General features: G+C 38.9%; 2 protein-coding genes across 3 annotated transcripts; one reads left to right on the top strand and one right to left on the bottom strand.

Annotated features, from left to right (window-relative positions):
- The first annotated feature begins 5,188 nt into the window (after positions 1-5,188).
- Positions 5,189-11,464, top strand: LOC136276724 (octopamine receptor beta-2R-like). Of its 2 annotated transcripts, none has more exons than XM_066164798.1 (2): positions 5,189-5,307; positions 8,754-11,464. In XM_066164798.1, the coding sequence occupies exon 2, from the start codon at positions 8,774-8,776 to the stop codon at positions 9,863-9,865; it is 1,092 nt and encodes a 363-aa protein (XP_066020895.1). In that variant the 5' UTR covers positions 5,189-5,307; positions 8,754-8,773; the 3' UTR covers positions 9,866-11,464. The 2 variants fall into 2 exon arrangements, with proteins under 2 accessions (XP_066020895.1, XP_066020896.1); XM_066164799.1 differs by lacking the exon at positions 5,189-5,307 and adding an exon at positions 7,894-7,985.
- LOC136280115 (uncharacterized) lies at positions 11,259-20,757 on the bottom strand. Its single transcript, XM_066164797.1, has 15 exons — positions 20,264-20,757; positions 19,978-20,025; positions 19,665-19,817; positions 19,290-19,422; positions 18,955-19,040; positions 18,558-18,599; positions 18,233-18,339; positions 17,694-17,878; positions 17,220-17,501; positions 16,231-16,525; positions 15,281-15,494; positions 14,747-15,043; positions 14,567-14,625; positions 14,112-14,241; positions 11,259-13,897 (listed from the first exon to the last, which is right to left on the bottom strand). The coding sequence occupies exons 1-15, from the start codon at positions 20,633-20,635 to the stop codon at positions 13,463-13,465; spliced, it is 2,838 nt and encodes a 945-aa protein (XP_066020894.1). The 5' UTR covers positions 20,636-20,757; the 3' UTR covers positions 11,259-13,462.
- Positions 20,758-20,763: the final 6 nt, after the last annotated feature.

The following is a 20,763-nucleotide window of genomic DNA, read 5'->3' on the forward strand; positions in this document are numbered from 1 at the left end:
ACGGCTAAAACTGAGCGAATCAGTTTACACGAAACCACAACTTCTCACGTCGAAACGTTGTCAAATACCGATAACAGTCTTGCGATCAGCCCACCACGAAACACATGTTAAAAACGATCGAAAGTATGCTTAAGTACTAACCTCTTTGATATAACAACTTTGATTGGGCCCATGGTCAACCTTCGCCGTCTGACTTACAAGCTGACGATATTCCATATATGGTGAACGTCCCAATGAGCGAAAGCACTCTTGAGGCGCACCATACCCCATTTTGAAAACTGCAAACACTTGGAAGCCTCAGCTTCTTCGCTGCTTTATAGCAGTTCTCGATAGAGTTACTCCGTGCTATGTACTTGCCATATAGGATCGAATCTTGACCTTCCCAAAGTTGGTTATGGCTCGGTCATTCAATCTTGTTGTGTAACATCCAATTGATTGATGGTGATGGACCTACAGACCCTACGAAAAAGGAAAAAAAAGGAAAAAAAAACGAGGCAGCGGAAAAAAAATATACAGTGCTGAGATGCTGTAATCAGCTTGGATCACAACCTTCCTTAATGTTTTGATCTGCCGCGTTGACCTGAAAATAGTCAAGCTAGGTTCATACAAAAGACTAAATTTCGTTGTTTATGTCTTTTTTGCGTCTTCTTTTATGCGGTTTTAACTAGCTACTTAATTAATCAATAGTTTCACTAGTTAAAGTTATTCACTCAGTCAGTCATTCTAGCTGTCAGTTTGTCAGTAGGTATCTAGCTACTACTAAATGTTGGTTTGTTGGTTCGTTTGACTTTGTTATTTTTAGCAGTTTAGTGATTGAGTGGTTGGTTGTTTGGTTGTTTGGTTGTTTGGTTGTTTGGTTGTTTGGTTGTTTGGTTGTTTGGTTGTTTGGTTGTTTGGTTGGTTGGTTGTTTGTTGTTAATCAAGAATAGGCAAACTACTAGTATCTTGCTTTACCTACCATACTCGAAGGATCTGGGAGTCTAGACTCGTGAAGCATTGCACAAAACAAGGATAATAAGCCAAGGAACAAAACAATCTTGCTCGTAATCCCTCGGACACACATGATAAAGCATACCCGAAAAACAACATTGCCATTTTGGACAAGCTTTGTGAGAGCAACTCTTTCCTGTATCCCTCTGTTTACGTTTTCCAAAGCCTTCTCCGTGTTACGAAGACGTATGAACTGCATTCGACGCCCTTTATGGTGTTTTGACTCCCCTTCCTGCATCCTTCTGTTTTACGTTTTCTAAAGCCATCCTCATGTTACGAAGACGTCCTTCCAACCTTTCCTCGAAACCTTTTATGGTGTTTTGACTGATGCCTTTTTAGAATTTTCAGCGCGTTCTTCATGTGTGAAACATCTTTTTCAGTCACATTTCGGTGCTGGATTAATACTTGAGTGCTCGAATGTTGGTAAGTCGAATGTTTGTAAGTCGCCATTTCAACTGTAATATTGTCATCTCGGGCCTTTTTAGCGGCAGAGTCATCGGCATATGCGGAATCTTCGAGTCAGTTTGTCAACAGCATCAAGGACCAGCCTTTCTTTCTTCATCTGTTAGTTCTAGCTTCGGCACGTGAGCCCACTTTGTATTACGTGCTTTTCGAGTTTCTTCGACTCGAGTCTGTAAAATTTTAAATTTGTTGCACCAGTACATGAGGTTCAAAATACCAGTAATATCCATGTCGTCCGAGCCATTAATAATGGAGCCTGGACTCAATTCAGGTATATACAGCTTAGCTATTTCCCAAGGACCAAGATCTGGATCCGCCCACTTGCTGGGATCACTTTGTTTCCAGTGTGGTTTGTTTCGATGGTGAAAAAACTGAAGTTCACATGCCCATGCACATTTCTCCATTTTATGAGTTCTTGTTTTACATGGCAGGGTCCCGCATCGGGAAGATCCGCAACTCTGTTTTTATGCACTTATACAGACAATCCATCTCTCGTGTAACATAAGGCCGCAGACCCTTACAAAGTACGTTTACTAAGGCATGACCCACAGCGAGCCAGTTACTGTACTTTGGTATGCTTATTTCACTTGCGGGACCAGCTGGTGCAGAGGAATGCGACGTAGATGCCATGGCATTAACTTTAGTTTCTCCGGCCCTGAAAAAAAAAAAGCTTTCAGATACATCATAATTCTTGCAAAAAATTTATTCATAACGCTTCCCTCGTTTAGCATTTATAGGCAACTTAACAACCCAATCATCAGTAAAGGAATTTCCTCATTTAATTTAAATGCCAGCGGTAATACGGTAGTTCTAATTAAAAACTTTGGAGTTTTTAGAAGGTCAGCCAATAACAGTTAAATTTTGCTAATTAATTTGGACATGACTCCGATAAGTCTTGAGTCAACCGATTCAACATAGGTTTTATTTTCAAAAGCCAGATACGACGCGAATCCGCTCTGTGATGCAAGTTAAACTTGAAATCGACCCTTCATTAACCCTTTACACCTTTACATCAGTATGCATATTCTCCATACTGTTCTCTATACATTTACAAAGGAGCTTACAAGGAGAATTCAACCAACAATGAAGAGTTTCTTTAGTTGGTGATCATTTCCTTGATTCTTGTGACCTTAATGCTTGATTCAGGGGTGATATTGTAAGGAGAAATTAGATGCTATTCACTCTTAGGGGTTAAAGGTTAAACGGGCCAGGCTATCGATGATTTATCGAGGTAAGAGTGATCATTATATTCAATCAATAACCAGAATCAAACGTTTTGAAATCATTGTTATCGTAATGGAAAAAAAAAAAAAAAGGCGAGTGAAATGGAAGTGAGTTGGGTGGTCCCGATTGGCACGAAGCAATGAAAATAACCGTACCACGAACACGAATTTCCGTCACGTTATTGTATTAAATTCATGAACACCACCGGAGATACGGCAAATTTACTATGATTTAGTATTCACCATGAAATATCAGTGTTATCTTTCGTTAGAAAAATCGTTTAAGATGAATTGGCTTTAACTTAAAGCCAATTCATCTTAAATACTATTGTCTGAAATGAATGCGCTGTTATCAATATGCGAACAATTGAGCTCAGTTACTCGGGTAAATCGCAGATGAAGTCTTAATTTCGTTGCTTTCTTAAAACCTTTCATGTGGTTCGGGTGATGACCGCGATGAGGTTACAGGTTTCACAGGAAACATTTAAACGCAACCGTCAGTGCACATGTATACCATATACAAATCTTAACTCAGTTCCAGCCGCTCGTGACGCTTATTAGACAGAAACGGACGCCCGCTTGCGTGACATAAAACGCACAGTCGAAAAAAAGTAGAACACTGGCATCGAAAAGTTAATTTCCCATTTTCAAAAGCGAAACCGTGACCAGGATCTAATATTTCATATTTAGAGCCTGGCGGCATACATGGTCTACACTTGCGGTGTGTAAAAATTATCTTTATTTTCTTTCTTCTGGCTCTGCAGAATTCAAACTACTTGCATTGAACTCATGTTTCATGCGTTCTTCCAGAGGTCAGACAGTGTTAAGCAAAAACCCACCTTGAACACGTTATTTACACTGGTTTCAGCGACTCCTTCGATGATACACACCACAATCCACCACCAGATCTTCAGGAATAGCCAAAAAAGCTGTTCACTTCTGATGAATTATTAAAATTTCGACTCCACAAGCGCTTGAAGCCACGAACTGCGGAAGTGAAATGCAAATCATGACCAGAGTCTGTGGGACACTGGTAACGAGACTAGATGAAAAACTTACAGCGATCTCGTTTCTTATTCGTTTGGTTTTCTTTAAGTTGTTTACAATGGCAATAGTATGGTTATAATAACTTTAATTTGATAATACTACTTATAATAAATAGAGGTTGAGTTGATGATGTGAATTGGCTATCGTAGAGACTATCTTGCCTTTTTCCTTTATTTTGTTACTAAAAATGTCTTAGCGTAGACATATGTAATCCAAGACCACTACCTATGCGGAAATAGATGAAAAGAGTACCTTTCTGTCAAAAGCAGATGTATAAGTTTAAAAGAGTAGCCCTATTTGGTAATAAGGACGGAGAACCCCGCATCAAAGCCATTTTGAGTGTGCTTCCCCAACACTTTGGTCATTTTCATTCTTCTCTCCCCTCCCTTATTTCCCTGACCTTTCCGACTCAGTTTTAAAATATTTATAAAGCGTGAGGTCACGTTTTACTACATCGGCGGTTCCATCTATTTTTCAATATCAAAGAGAAGAACCTCTCACAGCTGCCAAATTTGATGGCAATTGCTTAGCCATCGGACTCCTTAACTTTTCGTGAAAATTCGTTCTGAACGATATGCAAAAAATTCTCAGGCTTGCAGAACAGAACCAATCAGCAAAGAGGAAAAAAACTAAGGTAGAGAATTTTTTTTCCTATTGATTTTTTGGTAAAAAAAAAAAAAAGGACATCCGAATTTATGACGACAAAACGATAAGGCTTTGTACCAAGTAAACTACTCGAGAGAGGGCTTCAGAAGTCAGTTATGTTTTGCCAGCATCAGTACCGCCTTATCTCGAAAAACCAGACTTCCACGATTTGTATCTAAAGCGTTTTTGGATGTTTTGACTAAATTCTTTTCCCATATCTGAAAATAATAAAAACAAGTTAATTACATTTATTTGTTTTTCACCGGTTTGACCATAAGGTCCAAAAGTTCACACTCCTAAAGATTTGATTCCTAATGCCTCCCTAAAACTGCCACACCATATTGTTGATGAATTAGAAGTTCTATGTGGTATATCAAATTATAATTCCCCTTTTGGTGAGTAAGACATCTCTCCCAACTGTATACCAGTGTTGTCAGCTACTAAAAATAGTATTTCCCTCTCTTATAATTTATCTCGCACGTTTTTATGAATAATTCAAACAAATTAGGAAATAATTACAGGTGTTGGTTTCAAATGTATTCAATCTCAATGTTGTGTATAAATTTTAAATTTTGCGGTTTCGAGCGAAGATCACGAATGAAAAAATTATTCACTGCACGACACCGTAAAATTGAACGTTTTAAAGATAAAGGGAGAAAACATTTTTTTTCCGCAGGTGAAAGCACTAAGTTAATTTTAAGAGAGTTGTAAGAATAAACGACCTGTCTCTCGGTGAGTGAAAAGACACATCAAGTGAGTGCGCTGATAAGCGGGAAATCTGTTATTACAGATCACGTGACAGCTCCGGCCAATTGGATTTCCTGCCATCTAATTTCAATATGCCACACGGATAACCCAAAGTTATAACAATTCGTGTCAAGTACGGAGTGTTTTTGTGTACCGCAAATAATGGTTTTGGGAGCGCTTCCTCGATAAAAAGGTGGGTATATTTCTTTTGCCTTTTTGTGCATAAGAAATATTTTTTTTTAAGCCGGCATTTTCGCGTATTATCGTTTTTTCACAGAGGGCATTTTGCGTCATAATTTTGTCGTCGTAGGGAAACTCGTGTCACAAAATACATGTTACCGACGTCTGATAAAAATGTTAGCTAAATTCGTTTCCCTAAATTTTCTTTTCGGCGTCAATTTTAAAATATCTTTATTTCATCCTTACTTGTTCGTTCTAACGGCTACTCCTGGCCAAATATTTGTCGTTGCAGACGCATCAAATAAATTATGAGCTCTGGAATAAAAGTCGGCTATAGGTAGAAACTTAACACTTATGATAATTTGTAGGTGAACATTCTGTCCAAAGCTTTCTGTTGCCGTGGGACGGGATATGTTGGTTAAGAAGCAATCAGGAATGATGATAGCTTTCAAATCTTGAACTCCTACATTTGATTTACGGCAAGGACTTTTGCTTTGTTTGCCTTTTTTCGTTAATGAATTACTCCCTACGTAAGTTTTTGAGGACGAAAATTCAAGCCTGAGAGTAATACGTTTTGCCATGGCTTAAAAATCTGAAACTATAACATGCACAAAACAAACCCTGAGAGGTGAATCTTGAGGTTGTAGTTTGTGTTTCTACTTTTTTTTAGTGAGTCACGTACGGCCAACAAATAATTCAGATTTGAAAGACATTTTGAATTTTTAATTATTTTCATTCTACTCGCCGACAGCTACACTTAAACATTCTGCTGAATTATCGACTTTTAAAGCCCTTTCACCGCATCTTAAAAAGAGATGACTCATATGTTATCAATAATTGATCACATACAATTAACGACCACTGCTGGAGTTAAATCTAAATGCGTTCCTGTTGTCTTTGAAAAAACGAACAATCATGAAATTGCATTTTCGGGGTACAGGTAAAAGCTTATTGCAAATAAGTCATGTTCACCATGTGAAATCTTGCGGCGTTATTCTTAATCTACATTCTGTCTCTTTGCGACGTTTCCCAAGCAGCGCAATAGAATGACAGCCGGTGTTATAAGCCGCACGCGGTATAACTAACTGACATTATCCCAGAAATCTATTCACGCAGACTGATATCGATAATGTTTTTTACCTCTTTTCCTTTTTTTCAAGACTAGATCCTATTAATTGCCGTAAAAAAGAAAGTCGATAACTTGCGTTCGTTACAGTCACTTTTACTGTTCTAAACTTTTAGTCAGTTTGAAAGCAATAAACACATCTTAAATTCAACAAATGGCTGTAACATCTTGTAATTAGGTCTCCAATTCTTTTTTTGGTTGCAAACATGATCCTGGATAATTCTTCCCGCAAGCTGCAATGTTTGGGTTTCTCAACAATTATTTACAATTTTCCTTAATTTCCGTTTTCTTTCTTTTGCCCTTTAAGGTAAATTTGCCAAGTGATACATCCTATTTTCAGAATCTAGATATATCAATCATTTTTTTTCAGAATGATGATGGTGAATTTATTATAATAATACAATTGCATATTTGTAGCTTAAGTTGAAAGAATGAGTCAGAGTATCAAAAGCTTAAGGATAAGCTTTTAAGCTGAAGGGAGATTTGGCGCCAATTGAGACGAAAAACAAAATGCATTCGCATATGGCAAGGTTCTTTAACTGAGTAGAGTTCTCTTAGAGTCCATAGAAATAACAAATCAAGAAAGGGGGCAAGTTTTTAAAGAAAATGTATTGCTACGTCGATAAGATATACTACAACATAATTCGCTTATATCATTAACTGGGTTGATACAACTGTAAAATAGCCTCAAAAAGCCATAGAAATAAGGCTGATGATTCTGACGATAAAACTGAGAAAAAAATTACGAAGCTCAAAGAACAAATTGGAAGAGGCGGTGCCGTAGTACCGCGCGAGTGGTCGATGGTTGGAGCTCTGAATTGGATCAACACTTGTAATCTTGAATAACTGGGAATTTTTAGTCCTCACAAGGACATATGAAAGTGGTTTTACGCCTCCTGGTCAAGAACTTAAACTTTTAGGCGCACGTTTTTGCCCTTAACGTAGAAGACGTGAAAGAACCCACCCACTGTTCGCGCCGAGTTCCAGAAAGTTTTCAGGGAGATTAAAGAAAAAGAGGCCGATTGCGCCAACCGGAATTTCTCTCATATGCTGTCATTCGATCTTAAACAAATATATCGACAAGGATGGTAAGACATCTTTATCAAATCGCTTTAATTGGACTATGATAATGATTGCTGACGTTTAAAAGTATTGTAAAAGGAACTCGAGAATAGCAAGGACATGACTCAAAAGCTTAGAATGATTATGAAACTGGCTCTGTATCAAAAAAATTTGCTTTGCTTATTTGAACGAAACCTGATGAGCGGGTTTACTTTTAGAAATGTATGTCCATTAGAGTCGACACACCCTCCAGGTGTAAGCTAGAAGTTATTAAAACAAAAAATTAAAATTAAATGTCAAAGATATGAACCCAGTAGCAATCAAAAATTTTTGAGACAAAACGGTGTATTGTGGAAATAACTGATAAAGGATTTTTATCATAATTAATTTTATCTTTCCGTTCTACTGACAAACATCTCATCGTTTTTTGCTATTTGCATACGTTCAACACGGCAGCACAATTGATAATAAGAACATTCGCGAAACAGAATTCTGTCCCCAAGGTAAGCAAACATTTATCATCTTCCGCTTAGAAAAACCGGCACCAAAAAAAATTAAAATGGTGCTGAAATCTAAGTTACGGCTATTTTGATGCATGTTTCTTATATTTTTTCCTTCAATTTTCCCCCAGTAACTTGGTCTATTTAGAAAATAAAACTAAAGAAAAAGATGTTTAGTGTACGGGGAAAATTTTCTTGCAGGGCTGAAAGTAGGCACGTATCTCTAACAGGTGTCTTAAACGTCTCTAATTTCGTATCGGGAGTCTTTGTCTCCAATTCCAATGCGTGTCATATCTGCTCACCAAACTAGTAAACAACGAATAAAAGGGGTAATTTTCTAAAGAAACTGTAGTGTTTTGTCTGTGGGGGATATTGCAAGGTAATTTGGTTTTACCAACTGAGTAGACAATTTGAATAGGTTAAAAAATCAATTGCGGTGGCCAGTCTAAATGATCAGCTCAGTTCTTAGACATGACGTTTTCTGCCCAAAATTCTGCTTGCTTTAGAAACAGAATTATGCTCTGGGAAACAGGTGGAGGTCACTGTGTTATTGCGTGCTTTTCGTTCCGAAAAAATGTATAGAAAATAAAAGGGTTTCGTTCGTCCCTAGTTACCTTCTATTATCAGCTTGGCACGTTCTAAACACCAGCGCTCTCAACATTGCATTAATTTCAGCCTCAAATTTTATCATAAAAAGGTTCTTTAAAAAAAGAGTTCAGGTAATGCGCTGATCTTATGATCTTATGCGCTGATCTCTGTTTCTTGCTTCAGAACTTGGATCAATCATTTTAATGGCAACTGGTTCAAACACTTCAGTTGCCGCGGGGCCTTCTACAGAACGTCTTCATTCGTTCAATCCTGCGAAAAGCCGCTTGTACTGGACTATACGAGTGTTTCTCGCACTTTTCACGATTCTCGGAAATACCCCACTGATATTTCTCCTCGTAACAAGACGGAGGCTGCGACGCAACCTGTCAAACAAGTTTGTCCTGTCCTTAAACTTGGCGGACTTGTGCGTGGGATTGTTTGTAACCCCACCTGAGTTACTATGCACCTACTGGACAACATGCTCCAGAGAGATCCAGCTGGCGATGTACGAATTTTTCGTCTACACCTCACTGTTGAGCTTATGTCTGGTGACTTGGGATCGTTACAAGTCTGTCACTCGTCCTTTAACGTACCCCGTCGTAATTGAAGTCAGTCAGTACTTGATCCCTATCTTGTTATGTTGGTTCGTTCCTTTATTCGTGACCCTCCTTCACTTCACCTACCTACTGAAGAGTCCTGAGGAACAGGGAACGGGGATGAAAGCGTTTGCCATCACCGAAACACTCCTGTTTGTGGGACTTCCTTGCATTGCGCTACCTCTGGCGTACTTGCGAATCGTGTGCATCATACAGAGACATAAGAAACAGGAGAAGCGCCTCAAAGATCAAGTGGACTTCAACTACTCCGTTACTATGTCTGCAGAAGATGTGCTGAAAGAAACAGAATTCACTGCACCGAATCTGACCGTGGTCAGTGCAAGGAGTAGAGCACAGAGCGAATTGTCAAGTGCTGGAATGGAATCTGATGTGGAACGCTCTACAGATGGTAAAACTGCACCTCTCAAGGCAAAACCAAGACATCCAAATCACGATCGATCTATCACGGTACTTGGCATCGTGATCTTGGTGTTCGTTGGTTGCTGGCTCTTTGCAGCCTATCTTCATTTTAAACAATCTTTCAGCAACACAGAAGCTCCGACTCACTCGCCTCACACCACTATGAATATATCGTGGTTGTTCCTTCTGGCTCACTCTGCCATGAATCCCTTTTTTTACGGGCTGATTAAGAGGGACATAAAGAAGGAAATCAAAAAATGTATAACATGCCGCGGATAGATGAGGGACTCAGCAGGAACGCAAGATGTTTCTTCAGCTATCTTGGCCAAACGCGGGGTTTGGTTTACCAATAGGGAGGGTGAAACAGTTTTGCATGGTAATGTGCTCGCAACCACGCCTGTAGATTACAGCTGTCACGCTACGTCTCTCCAGATGTGGAGGCCACAAAATCCATTTCCATACAGCGAAAGAAAACTAGACGTAAGCATTTCCCATGGAAATAAATTGGAAATGACTGATGTAACACTAGATTGTTAAATAAGTGAAAGCTCCAATTTGGCTAAGTTGCTAGTGAAATCACCCATGTTTAGATCCAGAAGTCATTCAGAAGTTTTGATAAATTTGCAGTTCGGTCAAAAAAAGACCTACTCATTCACAACGCAGTCCATCAGCCAGGTGTGTTTTATTCATGCCTATTTTTCTTTTTTGGAACGCTAATTTTATCATGATATGTCGCGTAATGTAATTTGTAAAAGAGGGGGGGGGGTGTGTTTATTTGAACGGACAAGACTTCGTCCATACCGCTTTATAGAGCGCATAGAGAATTGCTTCAGCGATCGATACAGTTTTCAATTGAGTGACGAAAGTCATCCGGGAAGTGACCTGTGATTGGTGCAGAAAACTCCAACCAATAAGATTCAAGATTAGAAAACCAATCGCGACTTGGTCATCCACGTTTTCCCGCGCCTCTAACACTCATTTTTCCTTTGAGTGCTCATTGGCTCTGTAGAGCATTTTGTCCCTTGTGATTTCTTTAGTTTTGGCAGTAAAGACGCTCAATCAAAAATTCTGCATGAATTCAAGTTTCTCGTTTTAGTCTGACGTCATGCGCCGAAGATAAAAGTTTCTCCCATTCGTTTGTTGCATGAACCGAGCTTTTACCGATACATGTGCGTTTATGTCAAGAGAAAATATCATGAATACTTAAAAACAATGCTTATTGTATAAACAATAATAGATATTAAAAAAATAGGCCAGAGACTTCTTCTAGAGCGGAGCCTTTCGAACAAAAATGAACGGAGCGACAAAAGCTTACGGGAAGAAACATCGAACAAATACTGTGAATACGGACGAAAGAGTCCGATAACAGACTCAAGGGTCCGACAATGAATGGAACCATCCGAAAATTTAGGCAAGCGTCCGAAATCAAACAGCAATTTCCGAGAACGGTCAAAATTGTCAAAAATTGAATGGAGGAAAAGGGAATAGACTTTGGACATGCGACTTAGCTCCGTTTTTAACAGCGCTGAAAATAGACGAAAAACGGGAATGGAAAAAAAAATTTCATTTCCCCACAATATTAAAAAACAGTCGGCACAGAGGAATGAAAACGTATCTCTAGCAAAAAACATATTTCACTACTTAAAGCCACGCGAAAGGATAACCTCTGATCTCACATTACCAACTTTTATTAGCCTTTTCCACTGGTAAACAACATACAAATTTATTGTACAATAAAATATACTATAACAACGCGTTTACAATCGTTTGGTGTCTTTTATTTCCGCGCTAGAATCATGATAATCAAGACGCAACCTACTCGTTCCTTTACGACAGTTTGGCTTCCATTTGATTTAATTCACACCTTCCCGAGTCTCTCCTCCCAAGGAAAAATGAAAGCCATGCGACGAAAACAAAACGACAAGTTGCCCAATTATGGTGTACTGCACACTTGCGCACCTGCGGCGCTAAATAAATTTTGGGGCCAAAATTGTCACGACCTACTTTTAATATTTCTAATGAGTACTAATATTATACATAATTCTTTTTAATAGCAGTAATTAATAGGCTGAGTAATGCCTTCAAATCGCCACTCTTAGAATTACAAACCCTCCCACATAGTCCATCACTACAGATCAGAGCGGAATAATAATTTATCGCCACTGAAATATTTCGTTAAATATCAAAATCTCAAACCCTCATGAGTATTAACACGCATTTGAACCCGAATTCAAAAGTTAATCTTTTAAGAACATGAACGAAAGTTTAAAGCTAGTTGGTTGCTTTTTTCGTGAAGATTTGATTAATTCATAAACTTAAATTGTTTCCTAGCAAACTTTAGAAAGCACTCACGCTAAAAAAAGGGCAGATTGTATCTAAAATTCAACGGACAAAACTCCCCCAGCTTCAACCCAAACTACGCAATATAAATATACGGTTAAGAAACACAAAACACATTTCCTTATTACCGATTTTTAACAATTCACGACATGTATATGTATATATAATAGCAATAACAAATTAAAAAATTGACAATGCCAAAAATTGGACAACCATTGAGCAAATGTTTGAAAAAAGTAACATACAGAAGATATAGCAATACTAAATCACTAAAATCAAATAAACAAGACAAACGTATCACTGACCTAGCCAAAAATATAACTTCACAATACTAATTTACAGTTTCTTTTCGTTAATACTAACTCTATCTGAAATGACGAAATACATCCATTGTTTTACACGACACCATAAATTGTCAGCAAGTCAAATCACATTATTATTTTTTTTTCTCACGATACATATTTATCAATGGACACTACGTTTGTCAAGAGTTAATCAAACGATTCTTGAAAGAATAAACGAATGCCTTCGGTCAGTTAAAGAGCTAATATAATACGATTTCGCCTCTCAAATCTCTTACTGCCACCTGGGCCAAATACACAAAGACATGCTTATCACTAATTTACTAGACGAGAGTCCAGTTTAATTCTTCAACGACAACGAACGTCGCTGTCCTTCAAAAGAGTAAAAAGCATTCGTCTACACAAATCATCCTTGAACTCTCTTGCACTTTTTCTTTTCGCAATGTTTTTCCAGAATGGAGAGGAAAGCTGTGCTTCCCTCAAGCCTTCGAGATTCAAGCAGATAACAGGGATTGATATTTCAACTTGAACACTAATCATGCTCTCTTCACAATAGATTTACATCAAAACAAATTAACCATTTTGATTGAAACGATTTCCTACTTGTTTATATAAATTTGGAGTTTACCCTTTGATGTCAATCGCATTTGTTTAAGTGCAGTCTCATCACGCGATAATCATCTGCTCTGAAGCATTTTCCTTGTGAACAGCTCATGCATCACAGCTTCCTCGCTTTAGGCTTAACCTCGTTCGCAGCTTTTCCCTTCCAACCAACAGATTGAAAGAGTCTGGGAAAGAGTTGACGTCTGACTGTCTATTCAAACCCGCTAGTATCAAAAGTCAACACAAAAATTCGAAATCGGTAATTTCTAAAACTAATTGCTGCACTATCATTACGCTTACAGAATCCAAAATTCTGTAAAAATACAACGAGTTTCCTACGAACCATTGATAAACATTTCACTGAAAACCTTGACTACTGACCGGCACTTTAAAAGTGCTTTCAATTTAACAATGATTAGTTAAAGACAAGACGAAATATCCAGTTAAACTGGGAGATAATCAAGCTAAACACACCGTAAAAAGGGAACATTCCATAAAACACCTAGAATAAGAAACTGTCAAGCGATTCGACCCGGGTGCGATTCTTTGCATAATCGTCAACACTCTTAAAAGTTATTATTCAAGCTAACACTTTGTACAATGACGATTCCTATTTAACATTGACAACATTTCACTCTTGCACGCGGATATCTCCGTTACAGCCTGACGTCACCTTTGACGCATCCATGACATCATCACTACTGGTCCAAGAGGATGCACAGGAGCTACGGTAGCTGCTCAACCCACGGAAAGGGTCATGCTCCCCTGGAATATCACTCCCCTTACCACTGAAGCCAAGCCCCATGGGGGCCCCGCGGGAGATCACGTTGGCAAAAGAAGGCTTCACGATACAGCGAGGATCTGGTACTATGCCGGCTTGCTGAGCATCTCGAAGAGCCAATTCTTCCGCAAGTTTGCGGTCGTCACGTTCCTGCTTTTCTCGCTCTTGTTGTTGGAGAAGTTGTCGGCGTTCCTGTAGCAGGCGCCTGTGTTCTTCGTGCTTTCTCCGCTTCATTTCGGCCTCGGTCTCCAAGTTATCAATAGTCAAGCCGCGGTCAGGAACATCCTGGAAGGGAAAGTGAGGGTCAGATTACGCGGAGAAATCACTATGTGCTGAAGAAAATTCTGGTAGAGAAGGTAAAATAACACCTCGAAGAAACCTTGCGTTTGGTGAAGACCTTAAAAATACTACTAACAACCAAAATTTGAATTTACTGAAATCACGTTATGTAAGATAAACGAGCAGTCGTTAATGCACCCCCCCTGACCTTCTCACTCACTTGTGGGTCACGGCCCTGCGATGGCAGCTCGCTTCCTCTTGTTTCCGGAGGGGTTGTTGTTTCACCTTGCTTCAGCTGTTCCTGAAGAGCACGTGCATACTGTTCATCTTTCTTGATCTGCTCATCTTGGCTGGTAAATAAGAACATTAAAAAACCACTAGAATCTTTCGCTTTTATCACGTAAAACAATTTCAACGCTGCGTAACAATTAACATCTGCAGGCTGGTTGCAAGATAAGCTACCATGGTCTACCTTTCCTGGGTTTGAATATCACGCAGAAAAAAATCCAAACAACCTTTCAAACTATTTACACGCGGTTATTTTGTGTCTTAAATGGTTTAACGCTTCCTTAGCTAACAGCAGGTTCAAAGAGTACACAATCTTCCACTCCCCAATCCGTTTCCCTTCCCTCCTTTTAATAAGTTAAAACCAAAACAGAATCCTTTTATGCCTACCTCGACCATTCGTCATTCAAGTCATAAAGTGGATGCCATAACTTGCGCACCTGAGAATGCTAAAAATAAATTGAGCTAAGATTAGTTTGAGATAGCCACACAAAGGCTACAAGTCAAAAGATCAATTCTTTGGCAAAGAGCTCAATTATAGTTCAAAGATTCAATGTGTTTTAAGAATACCTCATTTCCACGAGGTGGACTCCAAATTTGCGTCGAGTCAGTGATGGTTAAAGATGACGGGAAACCATTGTTGTCTTCATTTATGTTTCTCCAAATGTCAGTAGCATCATTACCATGTTGCCACCCTACAGGGGACTGTTGCCTTGGTGACAAGCTGGAGTTTGACGATTGACTGGCTGCAGGAGAGTGGCTCAGAGGGGAACCACAGCTGACACCACTGTCATTGTCCTTCCTCCAAACCTCAGACGGATCAAAGTCAAGGGTCGCATCGCTTTTCCGCTGGGATAATATGTCATTCTGGAAAAATTTCACACAAAAATAGCATCATTTACGGGTGCAAGTGTTGACAAGTGATTCTATATTGATTCAGGTGAGGATAAAAGATACTGATGACAAAAAAAAAAAAATTAAAAAAAACTGGAAAGCACCGCCGAGAAGTGCACTAGTATCATTTAAAACTGGTTTTTCGTGATTCCAGTGCATGGAGAATCAGATTACAGAGTGAACAGAGAAAACATGTACAGATGAACAAACCTTATCATCACCAACATCCGATGGAATGTAAGGACTCCTTCCCTGTGGCAGTAGAATCCCCCTATGCATGATAGTTTCAGGGTAGTCAATTATCCTTGAGTGAGGGTAGTAATCACCGCGCTGCGTATATGGGTACCCCATCACACCATGAACTTGTTCATACGACGACAACTGCCTCCCACTGTAATGCGAGTTGTAGTAATCTGGTGGAGCACTGTTCACAAAGGTAATGAAATACAACAGAAGATTACATAAGAATGTGCCTGAGAGAAAGGATTACAGCAAAATACTGGTCTGCAAACTCCTATCGCCTAAGAGTTGCAGATAAAACGCATAAATCTATTGAATACAGGACACTTGTTGTCCAGGCCCCAGTCGTTCAAAGGTTGGATAAATCCCTATTCGGTGGGCAGCGTAGTAGGTTTTGCAATCACTTATCCGCTGAAGAGCCATTTATCCGTTGGATAACGTCATTCGACTTTTATACAACTAAGGCCTAGAAACTAAACCTTCTCGTTAGCGTGTTAATCTACTTGTAAGTTGAGTTTTGATTTTGTTGCAATATTCAGAAGTTTCGGGACATCTTCAATAAACTCAAAAGACTTTACAATATCTCCAACAACTGGCTAACTAGACCACTCTATTTACAGAATTTCACAACTGTCCAGCCAAATCAGTCAGTTCCTTGAACTGTATTCTTCACTGCTTTGGGAATCAAAACCAAATCTGGAAAAAGGTCACGTTATTCTACAATAAAACAGACGGTCAGTCCCAGACAGGGTAAACACCATGAGACAACTCCTTGCCATTCAATCCTCAGATCTCTTATTCAATAAATCGTCTTTAGTGGATGACAAAACTGCAAAGCACATGCACATTTCAAAGTTAAACTTTAAATACTGCTATGTCTTGGACAAGCAGTACATATTGTGGCAGCAGCAGCAATCTACCTGTAATAAGTTGGGTCTGAAGGAAAGCCACCATATGAATGATCATAGGTGTGGTAACTTCCGGGCTGTGGCTGCAAGGGTCGAGGTCTGTGTCTACCATTGTACAGAGAAGGGTGATCAACCCTACCCACATGATGGTCAATATGGCCATTTGATATGCCATTCGATAAGCCATTTGGCATGCCATTAGTCATTCCATTTGCCAAGCCATTTGCCATTCCGTTCACCATGCCATTCAGTCCAGATCCTTCATCTTGGACAGTCAAAGGAGAACTTCGTGGTGGAGTCATAACTCCTGTGAAAATGGGTGAAAAAGAAAAAAAAAAAAAAAAAAAAACAGCTTTAGCCCTCTACACCCTATCAACATAATTTATATGTATTCTCCCTACTGTTTTACCTTAATTTTACCATGGTATTGTGTGACCAAGACAGAGTTTCTCCTTACAATATCAATACAATATCAACCAGATAAGTGTTGAGAATAAAGAAAAATATCAATTTGGGGATAACTAGTTGATCCAACACTAAATTATCTGAACTGATATGATAAGAATTGTATGGTTGACAGAAAGGAGAATTTAAAATTTTATCTGGGAGTTAAAGTGTTAAGTTGACAATCATTTCTTTTATTCTCATGACCTTAATGTTGGACTCAAAGCTGATCCTAAGGTGAAATTTGATGTTAGGTGCTCTTAGAGGTTAAAGGGTTCAAGATTGTTTTGTTGACAATGAGAGTGACACCCAGCTCTGAGAAGTTCCTGTAAACAGTTATTCTTTCCAAATCGAGACCTTATCCCTGTTTCGGTTACATGTACTGCATAAATCAAGCCAATAGTGTAATGCAAAACATTTAAGAACAATGTAGTGTTCTCATTTCTCACAAGATGAAGTCACTTCTGATGCAGATTACAAGGTTATGAATTTCTACTGCTAGTCTTCTCCATGCAATAATGTCCACTAGTTTCATGAGGAATATAACTATTTCTTACCGACTGGAACATCCTTTCCCCTGGAAACCACACTGGAATATGAACCTCCAGGGTGACCAGCTGAAGGAGTGTAGTATGGGAAAAACTGCTGCCTCTCCCTTCCAGGTGAAGATACATAATGATCATAAGCTGGACGCTGTCCACAAAAGCCATTTGGATACTGAGATTCATTTGGGTGCAAGGATACTTGCTTCATTCTATGTGCCAGTATCTGTTCCTGGCTGTCTCGGCGACCCATTTGAGCCTGAGGTACATAACAATTAGTGGACTGTGGGACATCACCTGAAGAACAAACCAGTGTTATCTCAGTGACAGTTCACAGAGCCAAATGGAAGGGGTGTGTAGAATAAAGCCTTATGTGACTTTGGGGGAGATACATGTATCTGTACATACTTTAAGTGAACCGGCCATGAGAAAAAAGGGAGCAAGACACAATCAGTGACTACAATGTAATAAACTCACAATAATTCTTACCAGGAGAAATGTAAAGTGGAGATGACCTTGCAGAGCCATTAACACCATTTGTAGGAGCCTGGGTAGCTGTTGGACTGCCATCACAACCATTTTCAAGGGGTGAAAACTGATCTGGTGCTACAGATGGTCCTGGTCCTCTAGCAATGGGTGAGGGCCGAGGCCTTGGAGCTCTTCTTCTACCAAATCTGGGATTAAAAGTGACACAAATTAAAGAAGAACATGGATTACTGCTCAAACCCTGGTTGTTGAAAAAAATAATGTGTTTTGACATGTTTAGATCAGCTTTTATTTTAATTTTTCTAAGACACAATATACAATCCATGATCATAGGAAGAAACTTGAATTTGTGATGTGGCTGATATTACTCATCTATAAGAGGTCTACTGTGATTCATGTCCAAATGTTTATTGTAGGCTTAGGAAATAAGACTTTAGGATAATGCAACCCAAAAAAAAACACAATAATATTTGGACCTAACAATAGCTCAGCATGAAAATTAATTGTTAAACTTTAAAGCAAAGAATCAGATCAACACCCACTTCTCTAACTCCTCCTCTGAGTGTGCAAATGTGCAGTGGGGACCTCTAGGGCATCCTCCTCTTGTGTGATCCCTGCACATACTGGTTTTGAACTTGTTGTTGTGTGACTAAAAAAAGAGGAGGAAAAAAATTGCTATTATCCTGAAAAGAACCAATGTAAATACTACACTTATTACTTTGCTTTTAGGGATAATCTAGACCCAGTTTACTAGTACACCTGCCTGGATTGATGCACAAATAAGACTACAGTGAGTAAGACTAAATCAAGATCACTGGAAATTAAAGAAACTTACAACAAAAACAAAAAACTTCAAATTGTACTTACTTGTGGTGGATCACCAGATCCTTTCATTCCTCTGCCATGTGACTAATAATATTCAAAATAAAGGAAAAGCATAAGCTATGCTTTGTACTACTCAGTACTTTTATGATTACTAAAACTGTCAGCAATGGTTATGATCTACTTATATAAAGAGACCCTTATATACTCAATGGTTGTTCTTGCTGCTTCTGTATGCATCTAGTGCTTTTTTCAAATCTGTTCTTTTGTAATGATGGGCCTGCAGATGTTTCAAATTAGCCTTTGCCAAAAGCAACCTTAATCACAATGGTCATCCTCCCTCTGCCAAAAGAGCTCTCATGTAGTTTTCATGTAATCAAAAGAGAGTCAAATCAAGGAATGAGTGGCTTTTATTTTGAAAGAAAAAAACACCATCACTCACTTTTGAAAAATCAACAAGTCCATGGACCACAGAATGCACAGAAACCATGGCTTGTTCTAGTTCATCCCAGGCTGGACATGATGCCTCTGCAGGGAAAATTAAAGACACACGTTATCTTAACTGGTAATGCAATATTGTTTTTGGCCTTGAAGTACATGTACTTGTAATTGTGTAACTTGGGTCTCTTCATGTGTATGATCCTCCAGTTATAAAGAAAAACTTAAACAAAACAGGCCACTAATGTCAAGAACTTATTTAAGCTTCAGTCAATGAAAATTCATGTGCTTCTGTATGTGATAACTTGCCATGCTTGCAAAAGAGAGTGCCACACAAACCTGGAGAAGCATCAATTTGGGACAGTAATTCAAACTGATCTCTCATTTGACAGAGATTCCCAGGATCACCAGATCTCTGTAGGGCAATGATCAGCTCTTGGATACTCTGGGAGAATGAGGCAGGTGTTTGGAGCTAAAAACAAAATAAAATAAATTAGTCTTAACAGTACTGCTACCATTTCTAGTGATAAAATTGTGATGCACACCACTCCTTTGAAAAATTGACAGGTCTTTTCATGATAGAAATACAATGATGGCACTGCTGCTTTGAATCTTGAACAATAATGTCAAAAATATTTCCAACAAGCTTAGTTCCATTGTATTACATGTAGGGTTTTACAACATTAAAGCTGAAACCATAACTCAGCACCATACCTTGTCAATGATAGACTGCATGTGAGACTTGTGATCCATGTCCCCATAGAGCAGTGAGGACCACTGGTCTGGGAGAATGCGCAGCCCTGCTTCTGTTGCAATTTGCACAATCTGTGCATCATGTTCTTTCCGCAGTGCATCATAGGTACGGTACTGATGGCACAAAAAAAAAAAAAAAGAATGAAATAGTGATTTTAAGTCTAACAAGCACAACCCCTACAAATGTGTATTCACTTGAAAAAATTAACCAACCTGGAAATTGAATGGTAGATACATCTTAAAACACTTATGAACTATTTCACTGAAACTGTACCTGTTCTTTGAGCTGCATCAGAGATGATTCATTGTTCTTTTTCTCAACCTGAATGAAAAAATTGAGTCAACATTCGCAGTTCAACACTTGTAAAATGCAATTTTAGTAATACATACACAGTGCATCACACAGAAACCTCTTAATTACATTTATAATCTACTACAGGCATGGAACACTTGATTACCTATTGTACATAAAAAACAAAGTCCTCTGTGTAGACTGCACTTTTTAGTCATATTTTTAACAGACATCCACTGACATCCTCCCTAATGGAGCATAAACTCACCTTAAAACAGGATGCTCTGTAAAGCAACTGCACTACATGGCCAATACTTGTTTTGGACGCCTGCGGAAACTGAGATTCCAGCTTCTGGACCACAAAAAGAACCAAAACCTTTCTGGACAAAGCCTCACCACCCTCAAGAGCCAATAAAATCAGTTTCAAAGCTTCTTCCTGCATGGCTGGTCCTAAAAACTGACAACCACGATTCCGTACGGCAGCCCATAAATTAGCTGAGAGCTGTTGCTGATTTTGATGTAACAAAATGAGCTCTGTAACTGTCCTTTCTCCCAAGCTTCTGGCCGCACGCATGGCTCTAGTTCGGCCATCACCCTCAGCCAATTGACAGTTAACTAATGTCACAAGCTTACGCTGCATGGGTCTTGTAAGGATGTTATTCCCATTGCTGTTGACAGAACCATTACAGGTGCTGCCATTGACGTTTCCATTCACTGTACCATTAACAGTACCATTGACAGGTTTCAAGAACAGGGCAAGCTTTTCAA

This window comes from Pocillopora verrucosa, chromosome 4 (assembly GCF_036669915.1).
Source record: "Pocillopora verrucosa isolate sample1 chromosome 4, ASM3666991v2, whole genome shotgun sequence".
In the NCBI taxonomy this organism is placed as follows: Eukaryota; Metazoa; Cnidaria; class Anthozoa; order Scleractinia; family Pocilloporidae; genus Pocillopora; species Pocillopora verrucosa.

Excerpts from the sequence above, each read along its gene's own strand:
- LOC136280115 (XM_066164797.1), bottom strand. The coding sequence starts at position 20,635 with ATGCAGCGTAAGCTTGTGACATTAGTTAACTGTCAATTGGCTGAGGGT. Across the intron at positions 18,340-18,557 it reads GATCTGGTGATCCACCACAA|TCACACAACAACAAGTTCAA; the intron begins GTAAGTACAATT and ends CTCTTTTTTTAG. Across the intron at positions 17,879-18,232 it reads TCAGAGGAGGAGTTAGAGAA|ATTTGGTAGAAGAAGAGCTC; the intron begins GTGGGTGTTGAT and ends TTTTAATCCCAG.
- LOC136276724 (XM_066164798.1), top strand. The coding sequence starts at position 8,774 with ATGGCAACTGGTTCAAACACTTCAGTTGCCGCGGGGCCTTCTACAGAA.